The 27,683-nt window shown below is 42.0% G+C and overlaps 1 protein-coding gene across 1 annotated transcript in view; it reads left to right on the forward strand.

The window, feature by feature from the left end:
• The first annotated feature begins 317 nt into the window (after positions 1-317).
• uvrag (UV radiation resistance associated gene) overlaps positions 318-27,683 on the forward strand; it is a 92,418-nt gene continuing 65,052 nt past the window's right edge. Inside the window, exons 1-8 of the mRNA XM_037119570.1 lie at positions 318-754; positions 5,220-5,337; positions 7,679-7,713; positions 9,129-9,290; positions 10,363-10,437; positions 10,557-10,642; positions 17,496-17,601; positions 23,764-23,890. Coding sequence (XP_036975465.1) covers positions 650-754; positions 5,220-5,337; positions 7,679-7,713; positions 9,129-9,290; positions 10,363-10,437; positions 10,557-10,642; positions 17,496-17,601; positions 23,764-23,890 — 814 coding nt within the window. The 5' untranslated portion in view covers positions 318-649. The remainder of the gene's footprint in view (positions 755-5,219; positions 5,338-7,678; positions 7,714-9,128; positions 9,291-10,362; positions 10,438-10,556; positions 10,643-17,495; positions 17,602-23,763; positions 23,891-27,683) is intronic.

The raw sequence follows: 27,683 nt of genomic DNA on the forward strand, positions 1-27,683 counted from the left end.
TCTGGACATTATTGATCAGGTTTCACACTCAGTTGCGTCAAGTTGCCCCGTCTATCAGCTGTTGGCTCATGCTCTAATGGTTGTGTACATAGAAGATCACTGACATAAGTTGAAGACAGACCCTCGGGTGGCCTGCACATTTCAGATTTGGATCATTTTCTTGACTTTTTGTGCGATCTCTAATGAGGACTGCATTTAATAAAAGGCCTGCAAGTCAACGTTCAACTGTCACCTGCATGTCACGCTGCGCTTTGCAACTTCCTCATATTTTGCAGCTTTGACAGATTTCAACGGAGACCCGCCCCTTCCTGGAAGATCAACAGACAACACGACCAATAGTAGCACGCGTTTTCAATAGTAGGCGCCGCTTTTACATGACATACGTCAGTTCGAGCCAATCGGCAGCCGAGGTGTCGCGCCTTCCAACCGGAGACGGATTTCCGAACCAAGTGGAGCAAAATAGCCTGCACTTTGTTTACGTCCCGTTGGTTAGCTGACAGCTGTTGTAGCACTTTGCCCACGCAAACAACCGTCTCTGTGTGCCTCTGGTGGCCTACTGGAGCTTCACGAACTTTAAACAGAGTGTCCTGGATGCCGTGGATGGGATGTTTTGTTGAATGAAGGGGACCCGCTAGATGCCGACAGGAGGATGAACTCCATCACCGGTCGGGTTCTCGCCATACCCGCCGCCTCTGTCACCAACTCTGGAGCTTCATCCTCTCGAGCCTTACATGTAGAGCTCACATCGCAGCAGGTAAAGGCAAAGTCTCTGGGCTCATGTTAACAAGAACTGCCTCCAAGTGAAGTCAGGAAAACTTGGAGAGGGCCTTCTCAGTGTGTTGTGTGCTAGTTTCTAACTGCTGCCTGGAGAACCACGGCAGGCCTGTCAGGCTAGCTAGTTACTTAGCAGCTGTTAGCTTGCGGCTAGCTAGCTTACTGGAAATTAATGGAACTGGACTGACACTTCAGACACACTTGAACCAGTTAGCATGGTGATATGCATTTTTGAGCCCAGCCTTTTCAGTGTATTGTCTTTTTAAGAGGGTATACATTATTCTGCACGTGTTAACTGTTCACGAAGCTAGTATGCTACTGCTAATCGTACCTTAACGTTATGTCAGCACGCAGGTGACAGCTCAGTTTAAAGGTAAGCACAGCATTTGTAATGACTCGGAGGTTATATTGACTCACACAGCTATTATATTTTAATTTGATACATTTCTAGACCGTAAACTCATTACAGCTATGCAGAGTTCAAGTCGGAGGGTTCTTTGGAAGCATGCGGAAATCATCCTCTATTCAGTCATTCATTCATTCATCCATTCATTCAGATGCTAGGAGTTGACAGGACTACCGACCTCTGACTGTACCATTGGTCTATGATTGTCTCACATAAGATAGCCTATTTCTCACTACAATTCCTGTTAATATAGCGAGAAACATGCTGTCCACATAGTCAGATATCTCCATTATCTTAAGAATCATATGACTATTGGTCCACCCATTAGCATCCACTTAGAGAACCATGCAGCAGGGGTTTGTTGGACTTTAACATCACACCCCCTCAATCCCCCTTAGGAATCAAAGCATCTACAGTAGAGGACCTCTACGTAAGTTGCTCCACAGTCACAGCAAAGGTGTGGAAATTAGTTTACTTTAGTAAACTGTGAAACTGCGAGTGCAACCAATCTCAGATTCACAAGATTAAGATCTCTTGTACAAGCAGCAACATGTTTTCATCAAGCTGTCCTGCCAAGTACTGTACACTGTTTGGATTCTAATGTGGGTGTCACTGACTGGGCATTGAGTTCAGCTTTTGATCAGATTCTGTTCTTAGAATGCCTTACTATGTATAGTAAGTCATACTTAACAGTGTAGGTGGTGAGAACATGAGGATAAGTTTGCCCTTCGCTGTCACTTAAGTAAATAATTGTAGCTGTGTCAAATAATCAAGTTAAAGAACAGGGTTAACATATTCCTTTTTAAAATTCAGATTAGAAATAGAGTACTGAATGACTGTTTGACATGCACTTGTGTGGCCACATGCCTGTTGTAGGAAACAATGTTACTATAAATTCTGTTAACATTCCAACCTCACTTGCTAGATTGGTTGTGCTTTTTCTCACACCCTGCGATAGCTTCGTGATAAAGCATTTTCCCAGCAACATATATCTGTTGGCCCACTGACTCGGAGTACCAGAAAAGATACTGAGAGCTAAACTAAGGAACAGGGTTAACAGAGTCCTTATTTTAAATTCAGATTAGAAATAGAGTAATGAATGACTGTTTGACATGCACTAGTGTGGTCACATGCCTATAGTAGGAAACAGTGTTGCTATAATTTCTGTTAACATTCCAACCCCACTTGCTAGATTGGTTGTGCCTTTTCTCACACCCTGCGATAGCTTCATGAGAAAGCGTTTTCCCAGCAACGTATCTGTTGGCCCACTGACTTGGAGTACCAAAAGACATACTGAGAGCTAAACTAAGGAGCGATGATCAGTGTGGCACTTGGGGCTCGTAACATCCGTACACAAACCTCAGAAGTGCTCGCTCTGGTGTGAGTCTGTGTGATCTGGAGAAAACTGAATATCAAGGCACTGTGGACCAAGTACTTTGCTGTGTGTTTGTGTGTGTGTGTGTATAGCTACTGTAATGATAATTATCCCACAATGATGGGATAAGTTGGTGCTTTCACCCATTTGCTAGTTTTTAATAATAATAATAATAATAATAATAATAATAATAATAATAACAATAATAATAATAATAAAATATTAATTATATTTCAGTATATATCACTCTGATTTGCTCTTCTGTAGTGTTTGTTTATCAGGGGTAAACTTTGGTTAATCTCAACTTCAGAAAAGATTGTTTATTGCAATGGAGGAATTGTAATATAAAGACATTATTAATTATTAATTAAGTAGAAAGTAATTCATTTTATTCCGTTGTTTTTCAGAAGGTTATTTGTCTACTTGTGGGGAAAGTTTAATTTGCAGCTCTAGGCGCAATATGAAATTGAAAGTAGTTGTCTGTTATTTTATCCCAATAGATGCTTCCATGACCGAACTTGTTGGTGCCACTGTCACAAAGAGAACCTGATTGCTTTCTGTTTTCCTACAAATAGCAACTACAAATAACACAGGACAAAACTTACTTTATTCAATCATTTAGTCTCTAATGGTGATGTGAAAGAAGATGAGATGTTGCCAGGCTGAATTTAATCTAAATTGAATTATTATTTTTTTAGCCATTACACTGTGAAGTCAACTTCATAAGGATATGTTAAGGCAAAAACTTTAATATTGCGAGTTTAATAAAATAGCTCTCAGGGGTTATGGATGGATTACAGAACCAAACAATTCACTACTATCATAATAGAATGAATTCTACTGGGTTCCTGTTGAACTGATATTCAGTATAACCCCAAGGTCCACGTAGAATAAAGTTCCAGTGTATTTGCCACAGGCAGCCATGAAATTGTGACACACAGAGTTGCACAAAGCCTGACCTGGTCTGTTAGTATGTATACTATTTGTTCTTCTGTCAAACCCAGATTCTCTTCTACGAGACACAAGTTGTAAGATGGCCCTGACTGTGTACATAAATCAAGAGTATCTGTGATGATAGCAGTAATAAGTATGCGGTTGCCAGTAATTAAGTACAGCTTGCTGAAATAATGATACATTGATAATAGAAATACCCAACAACAGCTCCATAAACCACACCCTGCAGACAACAGACCACGAAGCTGAACCAACATCATCAAAAACAGAACATTATAACCTTCGTGACGGCAGGATTTGTAAAACATCATCAGTTAGCTGAGTGTGTATGAAGTCTGCATCGGGGTAGAGCTTAATTTTAAGTTCATCCCCTACAGTTGTTTTACTGACTGTTTGAAGCCAGTGCTTCGATGAAATTAAATCAGCCCAGTTTGTAAGGAAAGTGCATGTCTGTACATTGGAATTACAGATGTTCAGAGGGCTTGTGACCATCTAATCACTTTGTCACACTAATAACTCTGTCACATACCATCGCCAGTTTTTTGATCACAATATGCTATGTGGTCAGTTAACAGAGGTCCTAACTTTGATCTTTTCCTGAGCTTGTAGTCTATGACGAAGGCTTTGATCAGAACTGTAGTTTTGTGTTGTAGAGCCTGACTTAGCACAGTAGTTTCATACTGCACAAGCTTATTCACCAAATCTCTCTGCCTGTGGTCCACATTAGTCCATTCAGAAACATGCACTGAAATTTAAGGGGGGGGTTAAAAGTCCCTGACGGAACAATCAGTGTTTTTGTTTCTGCTGCCCTTAATCTTATAGGGAATCCCATGACTTAGATTTAGTCTCAGTATGGCTGCAGGAGAGAGAGGCTGAGCCGTCTGCTGGTCAGCAGGGATGTTAGGCTGTGGTGACGTGTTTCACCTAAAGCGGGAACTTCACATACAATACAAACACTCGAAGACACACAGAGGGTTGTTCCAGGCATCATTGACATTAACTGAACTAACCCACCTTCAAGAATGCGATATTTCTTACACCAGATACTGAGAGAAGATGCATGGAAGCAGGTCTTTGAATTAAAAGTGAAACCATGCAGATGCTGGCTGTATGTGTGTTGGTTTAGAGGTTCCCTAATGAATCGTGTCTTGTCACTTGTCTTGACTCTGCACCAATGGGATGCTGTCTTTGAGATGAACTGATATACAGACCTGATTTTGGTGTGGGAAGTCACATGTTCATAAATGATGGCCTTTCCACAGTCAGCTCATTGTGATTCGTGCATTCTGTGTGATGTGTTAATTCACTGAAGATCTAAAAATATTGGCACATTTCTCATGTGACTGTCATGACTGACCATGCCTGGCGAGTTAACCGGCTGCTTAATTTTACCATGAAGATGTCATGCCTCTATTATTTGAACTGCTGCAAATTAGCAGCCGCTGCGCATTAGAAATGACTGCTATTTTAGGCAGATAGGCATTTATAGGATGATGTTGATACTTCATTGATCTCTGTATTAATCTCAAAACTCTTGTCCTAGGGACACAGTTAGCATCCTGTGTCTTCTCAACAGCCTCGATAGTATTTGCCAATGACCATCACATGATCAGCATAAAACTGAATACAACAGCTCTGAGGCCTGTTATTTGTTCTCTGTCCGTCCTCACTCTCTCTCCATGTCTTTCTGTATTCTCCTCTGCCAAACAGAGAAGATTGCGTCATCTCCGGAGCATCGCAGCCAGGAACATTGTCAACAAGAATGGTTCCCCACTGCTGGACACATACTTCACCCTCCACCTCTGTATAGGAGAACGTATATCAAGAGGTCAGTGTTAACACCCTTCCCACACACCCTCCACATTTTTTTGGCTTTGGAGAGGTGACAGTCATTTTCTATGATCTTGAATGTAGTACCTTAACCATTAGGATGCACAGTACTTTATTTTGCCCTGTGTTGTCCAGTTAGGAGTACTTTCCCAGCCATTATGAACTAATTTAGCTTTTGCATGGTCAAAATAGCGATGGCGGTCATCACAAATACGACTCTCCAGATTGCTGTAATTGTAGTATCTGGTTTGTGATGGTATAGTGATTCAGTGAGCATCTCAAGCCACCCTGTGTTTGTTGCTAACCAGAAGATGCAATCTAAAATAGAAATTATGCACTGATTTTGGACACTAGATTTACCATCTTCAAGCACAAAATCTGTCTCTCTAAACTGATGTTATCATGTCGGTTTAGAGTGCAGCTGATGCTCAGTGTTCAGGCCAAATGCTGACATCTATATCAGGAATCTAAAAATTCCGACAACGATTTATTGGCCGACATTCACGCATGTTTTCACTGTCTGAAACAACAACAGTGCACTGAAACGGTAAACTTCAGTGGGAACGACCACTCGCATCTTTTTCTGCATTATAATCTCTAAAAAAAATCTGTCATTGGCGCATATCAGACAGCATATATCACAATGCTGTAATGTCTGTGATAGGCCAATACTTGGCTGACCCATGGACGTTACATGGACATTGAACCAGTGACTGACTCTGTGGGCTGTGTGGGAGTTAGGGTGGGGCGATAAACCGGTAAAATCGATTGATTCGAGTTTGTGGTTTAGGGTGATTAAAAAATAAAATAAAATAGATTTTCTCTTTAATTTGCTCCGCCATCGCTCCCCATGGGCTTCCGTAATTCATAGTGGGATCTGCCCTCCCCCCGCATTTACTTTCCACAGAGAAACAAACACAACAACACGGCAGTGGACCGACCCATTTATTTCAGCATCTCAAACACTTCTTGTTCACTGTGAGATGCACAGGAGCATGCCCACATATACAAGGGAAAATCCCAAGGTTCATCCACATGCTGGAAATGTTCAACACTAGGTTTGTCTTACGAAGCTGCAACGGGGCATGTCTCAAGCCAGACGTAGGAGACAAGCTCATCCTCCTGGCCAAAAATGTGTTAAAAAAAAAAAGACAGCAAGCACACCTCATGTCCTGCACATCTACCAACATGTCATGTTTACTATGCAATACTATGCAAATGTTTAATTTAGTTTAGAGATCTTCAGGGATATAAAATACTCTTTGCAAACAAAAGGCACCTTTTGCAAAATAAAATTTAATGAAAGTTATGTTAACACTTTATCAATACCAATATGAAAATGGATCTGTTTTTATAATAACAAGCAATCTGACATGTTAAATTTATGTTTACAAAAGCATTTTATCAAAAAGGGACACATTCTTTTCAAAAGGACACACTTTTATTTATTTATTTTTTCAAGTGAGTTTGGAGGTGCACTGTTTACAATGGCTGGGCAAATTTGTTTAAAATAAAAGCATTATAATACTTGCAAGACTTTTGATAATTTCTTTGTCATTTGAAGTTTGTTTTTGAGAAAGGAAAAAAAAATCGATTAAAATTGTAAATCGAGTTTGGTGTGAAAAATATCAGAGATTCAGTTTTTAGGCCATATTGTCCAGCCCTACTGGGAGTATTTATTGTAATCCACTCTAGGACTGGACTATATGGTGAAAATAAACATCCATATAGCAATTATTTTGAGGGATATTACTTTTGCAATATGGTTTATGATGAGTGGGAATTATCCTTTTTTGCGTCAAATATTTTTATTGGCTGACAAAAATATAAAATGATGATATAAATGATGATGTGAAATTTGTTGGGGTCTGCACCAAACAAACATGTTTTCTTACATCTGGGGAACAAGATTTGTAGGACAGAACATCCCTGCAGCACTACAGTACTTCAATTTAATGTGGTTTTGTCACACATTTCGCCCGTGTCAAAAGAATTACTGCTACTGTGATTTGGATATTGTACAAGGCCACATTGTGATTCCAATTAATTGTGCAGGCCTATTCCATTCAGATTCTTTTTTTTAAATGCGCGTCTCCCAGCTGTGAAACACAATGTTTCCTTAATCCAATAAAGATACTGTGGTGTCCTCGCTCTGTGGGAAGCAGCTACAAAAAGTTAATCTAGATGTCACTACCAATACAGTGTTGTCTTCACAGATTAAAGCCAGGCTGAGTTTGTATAGACTGTGTTTTATGTTAGATTCAGCCCAGCTGGCTGTGCATGCGTTTTGTCTACCTTCTTTTAATCATTGTTTTTTTTTTTTTTTTATGTCTTTTCAGATTTTTACAAAAGTGAAGTCATCCGAGACTCACTCGTGAGTATACTTACTTAAACTTTCAAACTCTTCACGTCTGCTCTCCTAGGATGGAATCAGGATTGTCTCATTACCTGCACATTGCCGTTATACTGTGTGTACATACGCTGGTCATTATGTGCAGTGCCATAATGAAGAAAGACAGACTTCCTGTATGTTTCTAGTGCCAAGGCTGGTGTTTATACCTGCCGCTTATCTGGCAGTCACACATTTAGCAACCTCTGGACTCGTCTCACAATAACCTTACTTGAACTGGTTTTCAAACATCAAAGCTGCAGTGACGTGCTGTGAAACTTGCTTTGGTGAATAAAATGCCAGATTTTCATCCACATGAATTAAATATGAAATGTGCTGTTCTCTTTCGCCACTTTTTCCCTTGGCCTGTAAGCATAAGTCAGTTGTGTAAATTACCCAGCTGCTATGTATTTCTACATATCTGACTCTTTGGCTGTTGCTGTTCTTATTTGCATGGCAGATGCAGCTCTGCATGAAGCTGTAGAAGCGGCCAGTGATCGCAAGCCATTATTGTTGGGCTCGCTGCCGAGTCATGAGCTGACCTAAGCTGCTTTCCAGGCATACTGTTCACTACCTTGAGCGTGCAGACTCTATAATGTACTGCAGGAGTCATGACTCCTGTCATCTCTCAGCCGAACTTCTTCCTGTTGAATCTAACATCTTTGCTGACAGTCGTTCTCTAGTATTCTGTCTCCTTCCTGTCATCATTTGTCTTGGGAAACCGGTTGGTCTTCCTGTTTTCATTGCAACTGTTATGCCCCTTTGCTTCCGCTACTGGCTCTCACTTGTTCTGTTTTCTACCTCCTCGTGCACACACACGCACACACACACACACACACACCCACACGCACACACACACACCCACACCCGCACACACACACACCCGCACACACACACACACACACACCCTGTGGATTGTAGTTCCTTCTGCTTCTGCTTTTCCTGCCTGTCCTTGAAAGTGGCTGAAAGAGCAAGAGATTTTCTCTCTGATGGAGGGAAATGGTACATAATTAAATGATGTAAATAGCTGCACCAGTGCTCAGTGCTGTCAGTCTGAAAGTTCAAGGACAGAGAACCAACTCTAGGAGCGATCAGACTTTCAGGTTAATGTAGAACAGGATCGTTCGGTTATAGTGGATAGGGATCACACTGACATTTTTGACGGAGATTTTGACTGCGGTAACACACAGATTCCATCCCTTCCCTTTGGATATTCCTGTCTGACATTAGTAATTTCAGTTTCATTTTGATTATTAATAAATTGAATCCATCAGTTATTGTGCTGATCAGCTGTTATGTCAGGTATTAATGCGCCCTTTGATTATACTGATTGTTCTCTGCTGTTCTCGTGACTGCTCATTGTCTGTCTGTGTGTGTGTGCGTGTGTGTGTGTTTGTAAGAATCCGACTTGGCGGAGCCTGGACTTTGGCATGCTGCCAGACCTTCTGGACACCTCAGTGTCTTGCTTCGTGGTGAGGATCTGGGGAGGACAGGAGGAACAGTACCAGCTCCTCATAGAATGGAAGGTCAATCTGGATGGCCTCAGATACACAGGACAGCAGGTCGGCAAACACAAACATGAAAATGATAATAGTAAACTTGATGTGGATGATAATAGTTTTTCTCTCACTGGGATCCCAGTGTGGTAGTAACTCAGCACGGCCTACATGGGGATTATCAATCATTTAGATATACGCTGCCTGGCCAAAAAATAGTCGCCACATGGATTTAACTAAGCAAATAGGTAAGAGCCTTTCTCTGAATGATTACTGCAGTGCAGTAATATGTTTCAGCTGGCCACCGCAGAGTCCAGACCTTAACCCCACTGAGAATCTTTATGCAGACTTTATGAAGACTTTATGCAGCGGCCTGACTGTCCCATCATCATCAGCACAAAGTCTTGGTGAAAATTTAAGCAACTCTAGACAGAAATAAATGTTATGTAATTGCATAAGCTGATCAAAATGATGCCATGGTGTATGCATATCATAATCAAAGTTAAAGGCATACCAATTAAATATTTAGTGTGTGTGACCTTTTTTAGCCGCGCAGTGTGTAATATGGTTGCTACACAACACACATATGGTGCATGTTTTTCAGTTTTTTACGTGTTTTATTATATTTTACAAACGCTGTGATCGCTGTGATCGGACTGTTTTCTTTCTCTATTTCAATCACTTGTATTTAATAGTTGAACGTAAAGCAATGCGGGACAACATATGACATAACTGTCAACAACAGTTTCCATTCCTTGTATTCCAGAATTATATTTCATTATTATTATTCAACAGTATTAAGTTGCAGTGCTGTTTACGCGAGAACCCTTTGTTAAAATGAGAATGCGCATTTGCACACACCGAACGATTCATTGATCTGTTTGCTTAGTTAAGGTGCTGAAACTAGTGAAAATTATGAGGATTACACATTTGATGTGGAGTTTTGAATCTGTTTTGTAAAATGAGCCAAAGCAATCCATGAAATAGCTTGATGTTGCTTCCATTCTTTCATAGTGAGATTATTTTCAAAGCTCATAAACAGATAGGTCGGTCTCATGCACGTCCAGATTCCCGCTGTCTTTTGTTCTCTGCATCTCGGTCCTGACAGTGAGCCTCCAATGACTTGCTTTGTCCACAGATTCGATCCAGAAATCCAAATGAAATCATATTTGGATTGAATGATGGCTACTATGCAGCTGACTTTGATCATAAGGTACAGCCTCGTGTCCATTTTTCAGAGCGTGGCAATGGAATACCTAGTATCTATCTCATTGGCTTTATTTGGAGACTGTTGGACATCTGCACTGAAACACTGACATGTGGCTGTTGCAGGATCAGTCGGAGCGGAAGAAAAACAGTCTGCTTCAAGTCGACCAGAGTTCAGTCAGGAACTCCTACAGTGTTTTCTCGTTGCTCAGGTAAGATTCATGCCATGTAGCTGTTTTACATCATATTATCATATCACTGAGACTCTACTTTCAACAAATGTAGTAATATCACTATAAAGCAGCTGTTTTTTCTGACGTGCGAAAGGATTCAACCCCTTACAAATGAATGTTTTACAGTATATTTATGTTTACCTAAAACTAGCTATTTCTTCAAATAGATATTCGATTTACTTTTGAAATGGTCATGTGATTTGACCTCTTTCTTTTAAGGTTGGGTGATATGACAGTATGTACTGTGCAATGGTAGACAAGGGGTGCAACAAAAGAAATTTGGCAATGCTGTTTTCACTGTGGGAGCTATCCCTCACATACTGTCATTCACAGCATATGCACTGCTGGCCTGCTGCACAGTGAGCGTGTTGATGACGTTGCACTGAGTGTAGCTGCTTCCTGCTCTTTTCAGCTTGCCTGGGAATTGCTTTCCACTCTTTTGTTGATATTGCAGAAACATCCAAATACATGTAGTAAAAATATCAAAACAGTCATAATTACGGATGAGTTCTTCTCTGTAAGTGTTTTAAAAAAAAATAGAATGGTGATCCCTAACTGATATATTTACCGTTACTGTAAAATCGTATTACATAAACTGACAGTAGATTTTGGCCATATTGCCCACCCCTACCTTCTGTGATGTGTTTTGCATATTTGTCTTGGGCAGTTATATACCAGCAGATGGTGCCACAGGAAAGCCAACATTTTGACCCATTGTCAAGGAAGCTCTGCTGGCCACCAACTTCATATACATTCACAAAGCCTGTAGTCTACACTGTGTATCTTGCACACGATGGGACAAATGAATGGAGCATTTTAAGACGTCCATTCCAACGAAAATTTATGATAAGGCCAGAGTCAGATTTGGGATTGTGATTAGAACATAAGTCTGGGTACTGGTGACTGCAGTACACAATTACACCACAAGAAGGAGACAGAGATTTGCTGAGTGGGTCGCTTGTTAGAAGGGAAACCCCAGTGCAATAATTAAGAGCTTGAGGCAACACGAGGCACTCCTGGCGTCTGTTGACAAACAGGCTTGTTTTGTACATTTATATTTAAATGTGGTGGATGTAAAGACCACTTTCAGCATTACCAGGGCTTCCCCAGAGGGAAACCCTTATCTAACCATATCGTTATAACTTAACAGTGTAATTACATCCAGTTTTAACCAACTGAATTTAAGTCTGGGAGGTTGGAGACCTCCAAAATAAGATAAGGATCTGTCATTATGAACATCACGGAGGCTTCCACCGACTTTTTCCTACATAAGAATTAAATAGGGGGACATAAACGCGTCACAGGTCTTTGCTGTGTCAAGAAATAGGAATTATGCCAAAGCTGGCTGAACCTTAACAGTGCTCCCTCATTTAGAAGTGGTCATGGTTTATGTTTATATGAGAGGATACTCTGCCTTCCCGGCAGCTTTCAGGAATAAAAGCCCAGTTTGAATCATAACTTTAATGACCCCTGCTCTTGCTCTCTTCTATTATTGCAGCTTTCCTCCACATCCTCCTCTTCTCTCCACATCCAATGGGACTCTGCAGAGTTTAATACAGTTACATTGATCCCCCTCTTCCCACACACTGCTCTGCCTGCAGCTCCTCAACCCTGTCACAGTGTTTCCTTGGCTCAGTGCACTCATATGCACATAGTTTATGATTATGTACTGTAGAATGATTCATCAGATACTGTACACTCCAGCAGGGATTATCCTCCTACCCCCCATGGTACATAACTACATATACCTCTCAGTTTCTGACCCACAGAGCCCTTTGTTCAAAGTGCATTAACTTTCTGAAGAATAAAGGTGGTGAGCTGCCTGTGGAACAGTGCCTGATGTTAAAACTGATTTATTTATTGGCTCACTTACAGAGTCACATGCATTTACCATGCATTGACCATTTCATCATATAGTGTGGTGAAAAATAGCCTTCTCGTGTAGTCGTCTAATTTTTCTTTTTTGTGTCTCATTCAGAGAATTTGGAGTAAATGTCTTTTTCTCGCCAAGAACACTGATGCATGTCCACAAGGGACACCCGCAATGTGTCAGATATTCTCACCCAAGTCTCTCCCACTCTGCCTTGGCCCAGTGCAGTGCTTTAATGGAAAGGATGAGAGGCGCTCTGCAAAGAGCGCCCTGGCCTTGATTAATGACGGTAATTTGTCAGCAGATTCGAGGCCTGCTTTTCAGCCCCGCTCATGTTGACAGCACCCGTCGCCTGTGTGAGAAGCATGGTGATCTGAGCTAGCAAACACAACACGTCTCAGATGGAGAGATGAAGAGGGAGAGCACAGCTCATCAATCAGCAGAGACTTGTCTCTTCCAAAGAGTCTTCCAGGCTTAGATAGAAGAAGCTAAGCCACATCCTATGTAGAGCCGGGGCCCTGTCTACGTAGGTTGAAAGCAGAATAGGCAGTGATGAAAATGAACCAGCTGTTCAACAAATTGTTTTCTTCTTCCTTTTTGTAGAGACTATTCATACACATTCAGATATTTCTCAGCCTCACAGTAACTTCTTAGCAGGGAAAAGTTTGATGTGCAAGCAGTAAGAGAGGAAGGAGGACATGTGTGAGCGACATAATGAACTGGTCTCATAGTAACAAAAAGGAGAGGCGAAAAGACTGACAGAGTGGTTTACTGTTCCAGTTGTAATGGTTAGAGGCCATCTTTTATGGCCTTATGTGTTCTTGAACGTCACATTCAAGTGGTGTGTAAGAGGAAGCACTTGAGTGGCCCCTCAGTTCATACTCACAGCTCTTTGAAAGCAAAGAGTTATGCACCAACTTTAAGATGTTAGATAGCGACAAGAGCTATGGATGCTGAATGTTGAAGTATCGTGTCTATTCTAACGTCATTCTTGGGTCAAAACTTTTAACAGTTCAACCCTGTGCTGTTGTAGAATGAGCCTGCCTCAAACTCCTCCTGCCCAAAGGGGAAACTTTCTTCTCCCCATGATCAGATCCATATGTTGCTTGAGTTTCTGGATTTGTTTTTGTATGTTCCTATGTGGAGTATGCGTGTATGTACAGTATGTGTCAACAGAAGCAGGGCACAATGAGGGTGAAGCTCTGTGGGGGGTCTCTCCTGCTCCAAAGGTTGCTGAGGTGATAATGCTTTCCTGCAGGCGGCCCCTGAGGTCCACTCACCTGCTGGCTGGATGCTGCAGGCACAGCTCTCAGCTTCCTGACAAGGGAGTATGATGTGTTCCTACGTTAACCAGGCAGCTGGATCAGAGTCTGCAGATGACCCTGAGGTTTCCACCAGCAGCAACCAGACTACACAAACTGGCTGCCTAAACTTTGAGTCGCTATGTAGGTATCGATGTGGATGTTGCTTTTTTCGTTTCACACCTCTGGAGTGGACTGGTGTGGCAGAACAAAAGGATATAATTTAGGAGGAGATGGTTGGGTTTTTTTCATTGTAGGCTGTGGGCCTGCAACACATTTCTTCTATCGGATTACATAGTCTCAAGGCTAAGACCTCAGACGTGTACTTTTTCCAGCATGTCGGCCCTCTGTTCTCACTACCTGCCTAATTCTTTCCTGTTCTCTTATTTTTCCCTTACTTTCTCCAGCTTCACAGCTTCTTTATTGCTTGCCTTGCAGTGCTGTCTGTTGTTATCTCAGCTTGTTAATGTAAGATTCATTCTTTCCACCTCTAAAATTATGCCCAGCTTTTAACTGCTAAGCCTTGGCCTCTGTTGTTTTCTGGCTTCTCACACAAAAGACAATAGTCTTGACTAATACAAATTTACACAAGTTTTTTGTAGATAAAACATGACTAAGTCGTTGTTTGTTATTTGACTTACTACTACGAGGCTGGTTAAGTAACCATGACAAACTATAAGTATTAGTGTAAGACATGGCAAGGAGCTCACACTCATGACTGGAGATTCAAATTTCTATAATTATCTACAGAATGCGTGACCTCTTTTTGAACCATTTTAAAACCAAAAATATCTCCTCTCAAGATCTCATTGGTTTACCTGCATCTCTGTGTTGTAGTTGCCATGTAAACATGGGTCATAGCAATTCAGCGGATCCTGAGGAAAAATATCAGCCTGGAGGTATAGAAGTCCAGTCACCTTATCTTCAATTGCAAGTAGATGTAGAAAATGTTGAAGTAACGTGAACAACAAGTGCTTACACGTGTTTACATTCTTTGGCAATGAGATTCAGAGGATTTAGAAAAGTTGTTTGTTGTGATTTACCCACAGTTCCGCTGTCTGTTTGTCCGAGGCAGAAGGTGTGAAAGGAGGACATTGTCCTCAATTAGTTGGAACAGAATGTCCCACAGCTTCATTTGAAGGGCTTAATGGGCTGCCCTGTTCACCCTGTGCTATTGGGTTATAGTTCCTGGAAATGAATTCAGGGCAGTTATTAGTACAGCTGGAACACTCGCCAGGCCACACAATATTCAAGATTTACAAAACTGCTTTGGTGTAAAGGTAAGCAGCCTTAATTCAGCTAATTTGAATGCAGGATTTGTGACTAGAGGACACCATGTGTACATTACTATATCTGGTTTGCTAGATCTTACTTGTGGACTGCAACAGGATAAAGCTCTGCAGTGATTCTAGTGAGGAATTATAGGATTGACCGAAAAGTTTGTACCAGTTTCAGCTACATCTTGCCATTCAAAGCTACCGGCGAAGACACAGTGCTACGTGAGGCCTTAAATGTTGCTTTTCTTGACATTTCCCTCGTGGTTTCTCTCAGAAGAACAACAGTGTACTCCCTGGTGGCTTTTTCAGATTCCAGTCTTTTCTCTTGCTTATGTTCGCGACCTTGATGACACATCTGCATTTGCTGATCCCTTCTGAGCTCTGATTACGAAACCGTAGACTCTGGATCACAGCACGTAAACCATGGCAAATATTTATTTCAAGATAATTAGTAAGGTAAATGAACAGAAAACAGGAAACCTCCGCTGCAATCCAACAGCACCAAAATGACTTTAACACAGACTGTACGGTCATCAGTTTTATCCACTTGTGTTTACTTGTTTGTAAATCTTAACATTGACCATTTTTACCTACGATTTTAACTTTACCTGAAAGCCCCTATTATAGATTTCTGCAAGATGCCTTCTGTTTATCAAAAACCAAGACTTTTCAAAAGCACAAGTTTCATCTGACACCCCTGCAGGATCTAGTGCCACGGTCAAAGGAGAAAATGTTATTGTTTTTCTGATGTTTATCGGCATGAAGGGTTGAGTGCACAGGCTCAGTCATAACTTCCCGCAAATCCCCCCGTGGCAGAGTTGTAAGTAACCTCTCATCCCTCGGAAAAAGAAAGTTGTCATGGCTCGTGAGAAGACGTTCTCTGGACGGTTGCCCAGCGATTAAACTGCTGCCCCAGTGAGGGTGCACAGTAGGAGCACCCCTGCCCCCTGCTGCTCCATAGGTTGTGATAGAGCCTGATGGGCAGGCGTTAGGCCAAGGATCAGGCAATGATAAGGAGGCAGACATGCGTGAAAAGGAGAGGGGAGATAACTGTTCTCACCTGGGGGAAAAGGCCATATCAGATTCTACCACGGCAATCACCTAAACAGATGAAGCTGTCAAAACAGATTTGCCCTGATGTTCCAGAGGACTATCTCCGACTGCTATCGCTGTCACCTCAGAGAGATTAAAAAACACGGGCCGAAAATATGAAAAGATTTTCTTGTTGGACTCCCTTTTAAACCTTTATTCCGCAACTTCCTAGGATTGATTTTCGTAAGTCATAGAGAGGCAAAAAAAAAATATCTAGAAGTAACTGTGAATCTCATAACAGAAAAGCCTCATAGGATTTGTAACCCCACCAAGATGTAAGCCTGTTAGAAAAAAGCCTTTTAAACTAAACTCACTCAAGAGGCAGTTTCTTGACGACCGAAAGCAAGTGCATACCTTAAGAAAACCCCGTTCACGTCACCCTCATGACCCAAACCACAGGGTGACAAAAAATGTGCTAACAAGAAGTACCGGCATTGAGAAATTTGGCAAAAAGTGGATGATTTAAGACCAGTCTGACATCATGATTGCTAATTGCCAGTTCCCCCTTTTGTCTGTTTTTTGTAACTCATTCCCACCCTGTTGGATTGTTGTCTGTAGATGAGTCCCCTGGGCTACTCTGACGGGGGTTTTGTCTCTCTGTTTATGGGCTCTGGACTTGAAAAAGAGCATACTTTCGACATTAACTAGCCCCATGATTGATGGAGTAAATAATGCGCAGGCTTGTCATTTGTGTACTGAAGCTGTTCTCTATTTCAGTGATGACAATGACATGCCATTTGGAATAAGCATCCATCATTGTGGTTTCCATTAATCAGTGGGCCTTTTAACGGTTGTCTTTGCTTTCTGGCACTGATTCTGATTCCGGTTTCTTACACAACTTGGAGAAAATAATAGTGGTTAAACTCTTGTTGGGATATTTGCGGTTTGGTGGTCTAATAAACTTTAAACCTCTTTTACTAGGAATGTTTTTAGTATTTTTTTTTTGTCCATTTTTTAAAGTCAAAACTAACCTAAACCTTTATAGTTTAGGAGACCAAGCTCGACCGTCTGGAACAATGACGATCAACTTCAATAAATCAGAAATACAAACGAGGCATAACAAACACACTGCACAATGACTCTTCCACTTGGGGAAAATCATAATTCACGATGCTCTCCAAACAGTCACTGTAAACATCCAAGCTAAGCGAAATGATTCACTGGTGTTGCCATAGCGCCGACACGGCCACTCAAATTGGTGGCCTCTCGGAAAGACTGTTTAAATATGGGGTTGTTTGTGTGGTTACGAACAATGATCTGGATGGTGACTTTGTGTTCTCCTCCTCCTGCAGACTTCACACAGCCCAGAGAGCCATCAAACAGACCCAAGTGACAGTGCAGAAGATCGGGAAGGAGATCGAGGAGAAGCTAAGGACGACGGCGACCTGCACAGAGCGGGTGAGCGCAGTCACCCATCGGCAGCATTTTGCAGCTCATCAGCAACGTCCGTGTCAGTCAGAAGCAGCTTTCAGAGCGCTTATTTGCTTTTTTTTTTTTTTTTTTGCAGGAGCAGAAGGTGTTGTTTCTTCAGCTTGAGTTATTGTAGAAGTATATAAAAATTTGTTGAGGGCTTTTGTTTTGAGAAAATATATAAAGACGAGGTGCGATTTGAGTTTCAGTGTTTTTGAAAAAGGTTTGTCAACACCAAAGAGCAGTAATTGCTGTGATCAGTGATAATGGGCCCATTGGTTCCTACATGAATAATAAACATCAGCAGTATATATTGTGCTTTATACTTAACTAGACTTAAGAGCGTGTATCACCCAAATACTCTGAGGCCATTGTAAAATAAGGTAAAGTGGGAAGTGATTATACCTTTGGGCGGCTACTCTATCTTTTGTTTTGATTGCTCTGCTGAAAAGCGGAGACACAGCAATATCCAACCTGCTCCCGAGTGATAATGCTACGACCAAAGTCCGCTGTTTATGTTTCCCCCTCCTGTCATATCCTCGACCGGGATCCGCAGCAAAAGCAAGAAAGCATATTTAACATTTTTGGAATTGGCAGCCACACAGCTGTGAACACTGGGCACGGATCCCAGGTTTGACATTGTGTTTATTGTAAACATTCACTCCAAAAGCATCCCCTGTCCTCTGCTGTTACAAAAGCCCCGGGGCAGTGACACTTCCATCCTAGCTTGCCTTTGGAAAACGCATTTTTCCGGTCACAGGATAGCATACCTAACATGCTGAAATTAATTTTAGGCAGCTGGGATATTTTTGTGTCTACCCCGCTTATAAAATCTACAAGAATGTGTGTGTGTGTTGTGTGTATGAGCTTTTGCACGGATACCAAATTTTAAGTATTTTTTTTTTTTAAGGCTACTCTTTAGAGTACCTCTTCAGACAGCTGTTACAGCTGTTGCTTTCCATCTTGCTCTCCATCTGCATTTTTTTTTTGTTCCTTTCCCCAGACCTTCACCCTTCCTATTTAAGCAGCTCCACTATATCCTTCTCAAGCCTTCCCACAAAAACATTGAGGCTCCATTCTTTTGCCACAAAGGATCCCTTTCAAAAACTTGCCTCTGATATTTCCCCCTCGGTGAAACATTCCTTGAAACCCTTTTCAGAGCTCACATCAGCTAATAAATCACATAATCCTCGTCCTCTACCTTTCTGTAAAACCCGGCAACTTGGAGTGAGTGGATCATTGTGTGGCTCTTCTAAGGGTTTCCCTCTTCGCCCTTGGAGAGGCTCTGTACTATCCTTCTGTGTGCGTCAAAGTGAGCGTGGATCAAAGGGGGACAGAGTGGAGGCCACCAACCTCAGCGCATGGCCCTTTCACCCTCTCACCCACACCCTGCCATTAATCTGCTGTTCCCCCCACGCCTGCTGCTTATTTACTCAGCTGACCCGGTGCTGTTTGATGTTCAGTAGGAGTCAGACGGGCCCCGGTGGTGGGTAACAGTCTCTCTCACACACACACACACACACACACACACACACACACACACACACACACACGCTGACATGGCTGTGACCCACTTGTCAACTATGCCGCTCAGTGAAAGTGTAGGAGGCTCATGGTTCGTGCCAAAGCCAGAGGTGGTTAACATGCAAGCATCAGGGTGCGACACATTGGAGAGATGGAGGCTCTATCAGTCGTCTCCCCGCCACTGATACCCCACTCTGTTTTTGCCACAAAGCCCTCAGAAGTCTTCAAGAAGAAGCATATCTGTGTTTCCTCTGATCCAGGCCACGATCACTATCTGTGTGTGTGTGTGTGTGAGTGTGTGAGACGCCACAGTCCCTGCTTGCATACTACAGGATGAATAACAAGGCTGAATCTCTGTGATCCTGGCAGCAAGCTCGCTCCCTCCCAGCTCACCGCTATCCATGTCATGATTTTCTCTTCCAGCTCATATTACATGTACATGTCTTAGTCATCATCCTCGTATTCCCAGACGTTGCCTGTTAAGTCTCTCTGCGCGTGTTTTGAAGTTGCCCCATCTGTTCGTCCAAACTTAACATTATTTATTGTATGTTTCTGTTAACGTCAAATCTCCCCCCTTCATCCGCTGTACACCACATCCACATCCATCAGTCCGTGTATCCCTTGTGCTGTTCCTCATTAGATGGTTGGCCAACTGCAGGCTCCCCATCTTCCAGATAGAGATGCGAAGCCTGATGAAGGGGACACCCGACAGTGAGGCCAACATGTTGACTAATGACCTGCACACTGATGCTGCCGCTGGTCAGGTGGCATGTGGTGAGAGAGGATCCAGCCCCCAGAGTTGTGGGTACAGAGGCAATGACAGACACTCATCTGGAATTGTTGGGGGCTTTATTGTGGTCTACATCCACACATTTGCATGTTTTCTGTGTCGGGCATTACTCTTACTCTTTTTCTTTTTCACTTGCATTTCCCAGGAAAACCATGTCAGGTAGCCAGCGTGCACAAAACAAGGGCTGCAACTACACTTAAAAGATACAATACGTAACATTTCCTCATAAAGATGTCTAAAAATGTCTAGACCGTTGTTATATATGTTTGATTATGTACTTACATCATCCAAAATGTTTACAACAATGTTCAAACCCTGAGAAAGCTGCAATAGTACTCAAGGTACTCTAACAGCTGTTCACTACAACCCTCAGGTAAACTTCGGATGGTAATAGACAATAGAGCGAGGAAGGAAGTCAGCGAACATGACATCAATGTAACGTTAATAAATCTTTGTGTCGTTACCTCGTGATTCCCCTCAGAAAGACATACTTTCTAGCTCTGACCAGAGTTGAGTGGGATTCCGGTTATGGGTCCAGTCAGGTGTATGAGCTTCAACAAGTTAGATTTAGTTCCAACTGACTGAACGGACATTTGTCAGGTCTAACGTCAGGGGGAGAGAATTAAGGACATGTGGCTTGTTAGCAAGAGCCCCGGGGTAACTCGGCTCTACAGTTGGCGCGGTTCTGTGTTTTGTTACAATGTACTAAATTTTAGATTTGTGCCACTATACTTGTCAGACCGGAGTGCACAAGAAAAAACTCATCATTCATGAGTTGGTGCATATTATGTTGCATTTTATTAACGTTAAACGCTGTTTTTGTAGTCTGTAGTACAAAGCCTTGTTATGATGAGAAATGAAAACACAATGTTTTGCAGGGGCCCTGGTGGGCTGTAGTGCTGACTGTTGTGCTAGTCCTGTGGGGACCGTCTGAGTCTCGTGATATTCAGCGGTGAAAGTTTGTATTACTGGTCTGGTCCGATCTGGTCCTGTGACCTGCAGCAAAGGACCTCCGGCTGGAATCAAACCGGGGTCGGCCGCGTTTATGACATGTTCTCTAACCACTCAACCACCTGCACACATGAGACCTTCTCGATATTTGCATCCTGCTCGTCATCTTGTCTCCACTCTTGGGGCAGTTAGGGCGTTGATGGTAGGCCATCTGCAAGTTCCCCAGAAAATCTCGTTCTTTTTGTTGGCGGGTACGGATAGATTTTCATCGGCAATGGTGAAGACAGGGATCCCATGCTGTCTGACAACGTCCGAGTGCTCGACGCTAAAAGTTAACAACAAAACCTGGCTGACTATAACAAAGTGATGTCTCTTTGGCAAGAGTACACACAAGTGTACCATCAGCACTGCGACCTCCTTACATGTATAAATGAAACGGGAGGGAAAACATTTCATGAAGTGACAGACACCATTATATATTTTATTTTACAGCTCTTTGATACTTGAAAATGTATCTAAAAATTCTCAACACTAGGCTAATACGAATGCTGTTGTCTACGAATAGTTCTTACTTCTCTCCATGCAGACAATTTTGTGTAAAGTCAGAGGCCCTCCTCAATGAGATGGGTTAGAATCATTTGAGTTTCTTAATAGGAATTCTGACTGTGAATGGTGTTACATTGTACTTTTTTCTAGGAGGAGGTTGGACTCAACATACATTTTTTTTTTCATTGTTTTGATTGAGAGTCCACGGCGTGTGTATAAAAGCAACGCAGCCATAATCAGTGTTATTGATTACACGTGACAACTCAAAATGTCTGCTGTGAAAAGCTTTTAACAGGTTAAGGTTGCTCGGTTCTCACAGGTGAAACAAATGAACGGATGAATGATGGAGCTGTCAGTCCAGCAAGGTCTGTATGCAGCCATTCATTCAGAGAAAAGGTCTGATCTGTCACACAAAGTGAAAGCACCTGTGTGGGTGGGCGTGAGAAATGTAGAACATTTTTTAAGAACTTTAGTATAGTAGGATACAAAAAGCCCACAAAACATGTTTATTGGCTTGTTTTGAAAGAAATGCAGAACGGGAACATGTGGGAACATAGTGCCTCAAGAACAGACTCCTTTTTTATACAGCAACATTTTTGAGTTTACATACCAGGAAATGCACAGGCTTGATTAATAACAGCAATTATGGCTTTTTTTTTTTTTTTTCCTTTTTCGTTTAAGTTTCCAAGTAAGCCATGCTGAACAAGCATGTCTAATAACCATTTTTCACAGCAGCCATTTTGACTTGTCATAGTTGGAAAAGCACAGATGTTACCAATAACAGTAACAATAGTGCCGTTATGTTCAAGTGTCCCAGTAAGACATGACGGTGTGACAGTGAGCCAGCATGTTCACTACCAGGCTCCTAAAACTGAAGCGGCTCAATTAAGTTCAGCCATCATTAAATGTATTAATTACGGCTCTTTTCCTCCTTTTCCATTCCGATATGACATTTCAAGATGCCGGCTGGAAATATAAGAATGAATGTGTTATTTGTGTATTAATATGAACAATTTATTCATATTAAATGTTACATGTCAAATATTCATAAGCTGTGTGAAATCGGTTGGTGAGTGTAAAAAATGTAACCAGAATTACATTTAGAAAGACACACATGGAAAAAAAACAAAACAAACACAAACTGATACATGTATGTATTAAAGGAGAATGCACGCACACATAAAACCTGAAACGCCACTTTTCCTACAAAGAATGTTGGGAAGGAGGCTGTGACACACAGGAGCGGTGAGCTGCTGTAATCCGACATCTCCTGTATAAACAGACAGAATAGCAGATAATAACCGGCGGTCTGATGTTTGTGGAGATGTTTTTGGTTATTTAGTACAGCAGCAGCAAGTATAGTCCTGGTGCCCTTTGCCTGCAATTTCATGAAGGTAAACACAGTGAACAGCCGCACTTGATGACACTGCACTCTGGCAAGGCACTTCTTAAATCAGGGGCTGCAGATTGATCAGCATATGTATCCTGCTGCTTTTAGATTGTGAGCTGAACAAGATTCTATTACAGTAGTTACAGAAAAAGTACGAATCACTAACATTTGTTGACAGATAAATGTGGACTATATTAAACAGATTTATTGGTTGAATAAAAGTAGTTCATGTATATTATCTTTTAAGCATTTTTCCACCATTTGTGTGCTTTTGCTCCATGTATTGTGTGTGTTCTCATTGATTTAATCGTCACGCTGGCGGCAGAGTCGCACTGCGCCAGAAACGGGGGTTGGCATTGAGACATTTATTCTCTCTCAGAGTCTCAAGATTTGAATCAGTTAATGAACCTCTCACATGTTTGCGGCTCACCTGTGCACCATTGCAAAGCAAATGTCAAGGTAAAGAGAACAACCGTTGGAGCGCCACTTGCCCTGGTTGTTGCACCACCACCAATACAGGGCCCTCAGCTCTCGTCAGAGTGGCTGATCGCATGCCAGAACTCCATACCACTTAATTCTCTGCCAGCCATTCCCATGACTTGGGGTCATCATTACTAAACCATTTCACCTGCTGCACTGATCTCATGGCTCAGTGAGATGTTTTGAATAGTCCAGTAGTTCCCCGTTACTCTTGTCATCAGCTCTTGAAAGTGGAATCTGAACTATTGACGCTGAGCATCGGCTCAGTAGATGTGCATTAAATCAGTGCAACCCAGGATCAGCCTGTGAAAACATGGCGTGTTTTCGAAGAAGCTAGTAGGAATTCAGGCGTCTTTATGAAGGGAAATAAACACTAGAGATTGCAGTGAGCACATGCTAAATATTTTCCTTCGTCCTCCTTTTTCTGTTTTCTTTCCATATCGTTTCTCCCTCTGTCTGCTCTGAACAGAAGAAAGAGCGGGAGTGCATGCAGCTGCGCATAGCCGTGCTGCGGAGTGAACTGCAGCGGCAGAGGAAGGCGCTCGGCAGGGAGATAGACCTGCGGCAGAAGGACAGGACACAGCTTCAGAGGAAAGGTAAAGACAACAAGGTGTACAGACCAAAGTTGTACCTGCACTAATGTGGCTGGTAATACCACTACTAAGTGTTATTTTCTTGTAAACATTTCCCCAATGAAATAGAGGATAGGAAATCAATTCTTATCAATTGCTTGGTTCAGCTTTTGCACGCACCTAATAGTATGATTGGTTGGTCATTGTTCAGTCGAGGCCTACAATTTTCAGTTTGCTGTCTTGGGGGATGAACAGTGCACCTTCTATTCCAATCTTAAGTCAGTGTCAGAATACCTGCCATCATGTGCAATGAGCATGACTGTTGCTCACACACATGCAACTTGCCAATGCCAGTACTGTGTACACATTAGTGTATTCGGTACACTGGATCAGTGTTTATGCCTCACAAATGACTGCTTACATGAGCACACTGCTGTTAAAATACATATAGGGCACATATAGGGCTTTTAGTGTTGCGTAAGCATCACATGAGATGATCAGTCAGTTGTACTCCAGCTCGTTTTGCTATCTCTAAATGGTGCTGCTTGACTCAAGTCCATCTTGTATAATTACTCAGTACACTGACAATGGTAAAAACACCAAAAGCACCAGTCCTCTCATATTAATAGGACTCTTTTGCTGCTGCTGATTATTAAATAATAGAGAATGTTTTTATGATGCTGATTGAGCATGGTTTAGTCTCTTATTACAGAAAGCACAGGCTGAAAGTGGTGTATTTTTCATTTTACAGTTAGAGTGAGACAGTTAATCCCTTTCAGTTTAGCTTTTTGAATCCATAGATTCACCAAAGGGATTTTAAAAAAAGTAAATTACACTGCTGTTGGATTCTGACGGCAGCATATCACACGACAAATTCAGTTGTTAAGATACTCTTCAAAATAAGACTTGACAACGAGATTTACAGAGTAATTTGTTGTAAAGGGAAACTCCAGTTTTCCCTCTGACTACAGCAGGTAGACTGTGTGTTTTACCTGTTCATCTCTGAGCACAGAAAGGTACAGTAGACAGCGTTGTCACATACAGGAAACCTCTGTCATGCTACCAGTCAGAGGATTGGAGTCACTCAAAACACACACACGTCGTATACAGTATACAGAGCCATGCCTGTGGTTTTTGCAGGCCACTAAAGCAGCGGTGTTGGTGCAGTGGTGTCAATGAGTTAACCCCGTGAAGTCTGCTGCTCCCGACTGATGCCTGAGAGCTGAGGACGGTTTTACTGCTGCCTGTTACTCATAAACAGCAGTGTTGGTGAAGCTTCCTTTGACAGATGTACACACAAGTAAACCCAAACTATGCAGGTCCGTGCAGTAGGAAGACACAAATATTGAACAGAGAAAAACAGAGACATAAGGCTGTGGTATTCCCTTTTTTTTCTGAGAGAGAGCGAGGGCGGCTGCCTTTCTCGGCCTGACTTCTGTGCCCTTTTGTGTCGAGGAAAGGAAGAATGCGTGTAATAAACAAGGTGGTATCCCAGGTTCCGCTGTATCCATTTTGATCATTTTAAACTGCCCATAATGAGTCTCACAGTGTCACAGGAGTAGACCAGCGGACTGAAGGACTGTATGGAAGGAAATGTATCAGATTGCATGCAGCTTGCTCTGAAACCCAGGAAAGGCTTTATACTACTGTTTCAAATACGCAGTAGTACTCCCCAACACCTCTGAATGTACTGGAATGTGTAAAATAGGTGTAGTTACCCTTTAATACTGACTGTTTTTTATTCATTCATAGCATCTACCCACAAATCATATATCGTAATTTAGGTATATTTTGCTGCAGAACATGAACTCTTTTCCTTTCTCAACATCAGCAACCTTTGTTTCATATTTAGTCTCGTGTTTGCTCATTAACATACATCTTTAATAGCAAGAACATACACGTACAAGTAGTCTGTAGATGGCTTTATTGCATCAGAACTACCTTAGTTCAGTCAAATGAGAACAAACAGCTACTAAAGTAGGTTCATTTAGAGCAACAGCTGTACTGTGATTGTTGTAGGTTGGAGATTGAACCTGTTCCTGCGCAGCTTGGATAAGATATTTCCACTTTCGTTAGCACTGGACGTCCTAAAGAATCCCAGGTGCTTTCTGTAGGAACCCCCGTGTTTGTAAGAATCTGCTTGCCGTTTGGCCAAAGGGCAGGGCACCTCACCCAGCCGTAAACCTGAGATGGGGATTGGAAATGATTAGCATGTAGTCTGCACATGTATGCAGACATACACGCATACTCGCGCTCACACAAAAAGAGGGAGCACTAAGAGGGGTTCAGGGAGAAGTTTCCTTTGTGCTGCGATCTTTAAAAAAAAAAAAAAAAGGAAAAGAAAAGGCCGTTAATCCTCTCCCTCTTTACCTGTCACCACTGCCTCCACAGCCAAAAGAACTCGCTGCTCTCCTGCTCTACAGCTCATTGATGGCTTTTTTCCAGACTGGACAAGTGCTTATTAAGAAACGGCAGAAAAAAAAAAAAAATTCCTTCAGCTGGTAAAAAAGAGGGAAGAGGTATTTTAAGATAAATTGAAATGCTGTAGCTGAATAGGGCCGTGCTGAAAATCGTGTTGTTCTTTCCCAGACTCATAAGTCAAAAGCTGAAAACCATATGCTGCCGGGCCGAGCTGTATTTCCAACTTGTTGTTTAACTCTTCTAATCACCCTGCACATATTCATTTGTTTCACTATCGGAAAAAGCCCTGCATTAATTACCGACAGGATACTCTGGGAGACAGGTGTTTACTGTATTTCATACAGCAGCTGATTTTGTGTCTGATTGTATTTAGATTGGCACCGCGACGTGTTTGTTTCATCTGATCTCATCGTTCATAACGGGAACACGCGTGATTTTATCTTCCGTGGCTTGAATTTCATCTTGGAACGTTCCTCTGGCAAACTTTGTAGGTGCAGATTTAGTCCCATTCGATTGTTCGTTTTTCTCGTGTGACATGCCGGTTATGATTTATGTTCTCACATAAAGTCAATGTTGATTTAATTATAAGTGAGTGTTTAATTTGCTGGATTTTCACACATTCCAGTCCTTATTAGATACAGGTTTCTTTCGAAGTTTTATTGACAGTTTAACAGTATGTGTGAGTAGGTTGCTATGTAATATATCCCCAGGGGCCATCCCGTATGGACTGTTATTCTCCGTGTGTCGTCACACTCTTAAAAATCTCATCTGTACCTGGCCGTGTGGTCTTCCCAGCTCTCACACACTCGTCGGGCCCATTAGCGAATAACTCTTATCAACCTGTTATTCCCAGGAAACCGGGCCCCTGTCAAAACAAATTGCCCAGAAAACCCAAACACACAGTCGAGGCTCTGCAGGTGTGCGTCTGCACGTGAGCTCATAGATAAAGATGAGATTAAAGTGGGGCGTCTGCATTTTTGCAAAGTAACTATTAGAACATCATTGCGCGACTTGCGGATGTCTATTCTGTGTTCATCGTTGTTCGTAAGTATTCGCTCCCTTTATTATCACCCTGGACAGTGTAAACATAATAAGCACCAAGACGGAAAAAAAACAAAAAACACAAGCAGCCAGTATGATGCTGATGACAGGTTAAGTACTAGCTGCTCAATGACCGCTGATTTACAGTGATAGCAGTGAAATCATAGCAGGAATGTAGACTTGAGTGTAGCTGTTGTTTTCCTCTTCTCCTGCACATACACGCATACGCCACTGCACGTCTTTCGCACAATCCATAACAGAGCACACATGAGCATGACCGCAATCTTTTTTTTTTTTCCTTCTTTACAGCTGTGAATTTAGAATAAGTCTTTCTTTCCTCCCCCCAGAATTAATG

The sequence above is a fragment of the Acanthopagrus latus genome, chromosome 13, assembly GCF_904848185.1.
Source record: "Acanthopagrus latus isolate v.2019 chromosome 13, fAcaLat1.1, whole genome shotgun sequence".
Taxonomy (NCBI): Eukaryota; Metazoa; Chordata; class Actinopteri; order Spariformes; family Sparidae; genus Acanthopagrus; species Acanthopagrus latus.